The sequence below is a fragment of the Colobus angolensis genome, unplaced genomic scaffold, assembly GCF_000951035.1.
Source record: "Colobus angolensis palliatus isolate OR3802 unplaced genomic scaffold, Cang.pa_1.0 Scaffold443, whole genome shotgun sequence".
Taxonomy (NCBI): domain Eukaryota; kingdom Metazoa; phylum Chordata; class Mammalia; order Primates; family Cercopithecidae; genus Colobus; species Colobus angolensis.
The window spans coordinates 112,744-115,446 of NW_012117855.1; the positions used below are offsets into that span (position 1 = coordinate 112,744).

General features: G+C 64.7%; 1 protein-coding gene across 2 annotated transcripts in view; it reads left to right on the top strand.

Moving 5' to 3' along the window:
- SPSB3 (splA/ryanodine receptor domain and SOCS box containing 3) overlaps positions 1-2,703 on the top strand; it is a 5,090-nt gene extending 2,387 nt beyond the window's left edge. For both annotated transcript variants that reach the window (XM_011957465.1, XM_011957464.1), the window contains 5 exons: positions 1,005-1,182; positions 1,295-1,482; positions 1,563-1,665; positions 1,738-1,863; positions 2,150-2,703. In XM_011957465.1, coding sequence (XP_011812855.1) covers positions 1,005-1,182; positions 1,295-1,482; positions 1,563-1,665; positions 1,738-1,863; positions 2,150-2,496 — 942 coding nt within the window. In that variant the 3' untranslated portion in view covers positions 2,497-2,703. The remainder of the gene's footprint in view (positions 1-1,004; positions 1,183-1,294; positions 1,483-1,562; positions 1,666-1,737; positions 1,864-2,149) is intronic.

Below are 2,703 nucleotides of genomic sequence, written 5' to 3' on the forward strand. Positions count from 1 at the left end.
CTTCTAGGCAGTGGGGTAGGGTCCTCTGGGCCTGCCTTCTCTTTGGGGTGTGGCCGTCCCCTCCAGAGAGGACAGTGTCCTGCCCTGAAGCTGGCTTTGGATAGGTCCTCGTTCACCTGGAAGCTGGTGGCGCCCATGTCATGGTCCCCTGTGGCTTCTCCTGGGGGTCACATCACCTCTCTGGACCAGCCCCCAACCTGTACTCTCACTGTCCCAAGGCTTCTGCCACAGGGGCCCCCTGGTCACTTAGCACTCTCCCTGCTGACCCCCTGGTCCATTTAGGCCCTGGGTGGCCCCCACAAAGCCTGTGACAGGGAGGAGGCTGGGAGGGGCCCCACCTCCCACAAGGAGCTCACCATCTGGTGGGAGGAGGCCAAGAATCAGGACCAAGAAGAACTACAGTGAAGCAAAAGAAGAAAAACAGAACAGGGATGAAGGGGCTGGAGAAGCCTCAGGTGACAGCTGAAGCCGGCACCAGGAGGGTGGGGCCTGTAGTGGGCACTGGGCAATAGGACCCTGTGGTGAGGCAGGGTCTGCTCAGGTAACAGGAAGGTCATTGGGCCACAGTGTGGTGGGGACTGCCCTGAGGCCAGGTGGCTGCAGCTGGGCCTGGTGCGGGGTGGTGGCCTTGCCTCGGGCCCCTGCAGGGCTGGCCGAGCGGGGAAGAAGGTGTCCACACCGCCTCAGCTCTGGGCAGGTAGGGCGGGCCAGGGCTCATGCACCATCTGGAAACCACTTGGAGGCCAGATGGCCTTGGCTGTTGCTCAGTGGCCGGACCTCCAGGGCCCTCCTGGTCGTGCAGAACGGGACAGAGCGGGAGCCTGTTAGGAAGGAGCCTGGGCGGTGCACTCGGGGTCCTGTGAAGTCCCTGGAGGCCTGGACCCCCATCCTTCCCTGGGTGGTTCAGGGAAGGGGAGGAAGAGACTCAGGCTGGGCTGGCAGAAGGCAGGGGTGAGAGGGCAAGAGTGGACGACAGGCAGGAACAGGCGGCCCTTCTCTCCCAGCACAGCGACTCGGACTCTGACCCCGAGTACTCCGCGCTGCCGCCACCCATCCCCAGTGCGGTGCCTGTGACCGGCGAGTCCTTCTGTGACTGTGCTGGGCAGAGCGAGGCCTCCTTCTGTAGCAGCCTGCACTCGGCCCACCGGGGCAAGGACTGTCGATGCGGAGAGGAAGACGAGTGTGAGCTGGGGCCTGGCCCCTGCTGGGCCTGCACTGCGGGCGGGCCTCGGGGTGGGCAGGGCAGAGCCCCATGGAGCTCTCAGGGCTGCCCCAGCCTGGGCGTCTCTTACAGATTTTGACTGGGTCTGGGATGACTTGAATAAGTCATCGGCCACCCTGCTGAGCTGTGACAACCGCAAGGTCAGCTTCCACATGGAGTACAGCTGTGGCACAGCGGCCATCCGGGGCACCAAGGAGCTGGGGGAGGGCCAGCACTTCTGGGAGATCAAGATGACCTCGCCCGTCTACGGCACCGACATGGTGAGTTGCTCTGGCCCAGGGTGCTTCTGCGGGGCCTGGCCCCAGTGGCCCAGAGTGCCCTCTGCCCGTCCCGTTCCTAGATGGTGGGCATCGGGACATCGGATGTGGACCTGGACAAATACCGCCACACGTTCTGCAGCCTGCTGGGCAGGGACGAGGACAGCTGGGGCCTCTCCTACACGGGTGCGTGAGGCCCAGGGTGGGGCGGGCTGAGCCTGGACTTCCTGGGCTCACTCCAACCCTGGCTGCCCCCAGGCCTCCTCCACCACAAGGGCGACAAGACCAGCTTCTCATCGCGGTTCGGCCAGGGCTCCATCATTGGTGTCCACCTGGACACCTGGCACGGCACGCTCACCTTCTTCAAGAACAGGAAGTGCATAGGTGAGGCCGCCACAGCACTTGAGCTCCTCTCAGCTGTCACCCTGAGGGTGGTGGCCACCATGCCCCAGCCCAGTGGACACTGAGGTTTCCTGAAAGGGTTCCTCCTAGAAACTTGAAGCCCCAGGGTCCCAGGAGCTGGGACAGTGAGGCCATGCTGGAGTGGCAGGGCCAGCACGGGCACCCTCTGCCTTGCCACCCAGGTGACTGTAGTATGTGGTGTGAGGGGCTGTGCCCGGTAGCTGTCCTCTTCCCTGCCCGGGGTTCAGGCTAGGCCTCTCCCTTCCAGGCGTGGCAGCCACCAAGCTGCACAACAAGAGGTTCTACCCGATGGTATGCTCCACGGCAGCCCGAAGCAGCATGAAGGTCACCCGTTCTTGCGCCAGCGCCACCTCCCTCCAGTACCTCTGCTGCCACCGCCTGCGCCAGCTGCGGCCAGACTCGGGGGACACGCTGGAGGGCCTGCCCCTGCCGCCAGGCCTCAAGCAGGTGCTACACAACAAGCTGGGCTGGGTCCTGAGCATGAGTTGCAGCCGCCGCAAGGCCCCAGTGTCTGATCCCCAGGCAGCGACCTCGGCCTGCCCCAGCAGTCGCGAGCCCCGGCCCTGCCAGAGGAAGCGCTGCCGCCGGACCTAACTTCCCAGTGGAAACTCTTCTTGGGCTGGGACAGCTGTTTCCTGTCCCTTCCTTCCAGCCACACTCCAGGGCGGAGTTGGATGAGGCCCGTCTGGAGGGAGCCATCTCTTGCCTCCCGAGGCTGGGACAGTCCTTTCCGTGGAGGCTCGAGGGACCCTCTGCTGCTGTGCTGGGTGGGGAAGCAGCTGCCCTGAGCCCCAGGTCTTG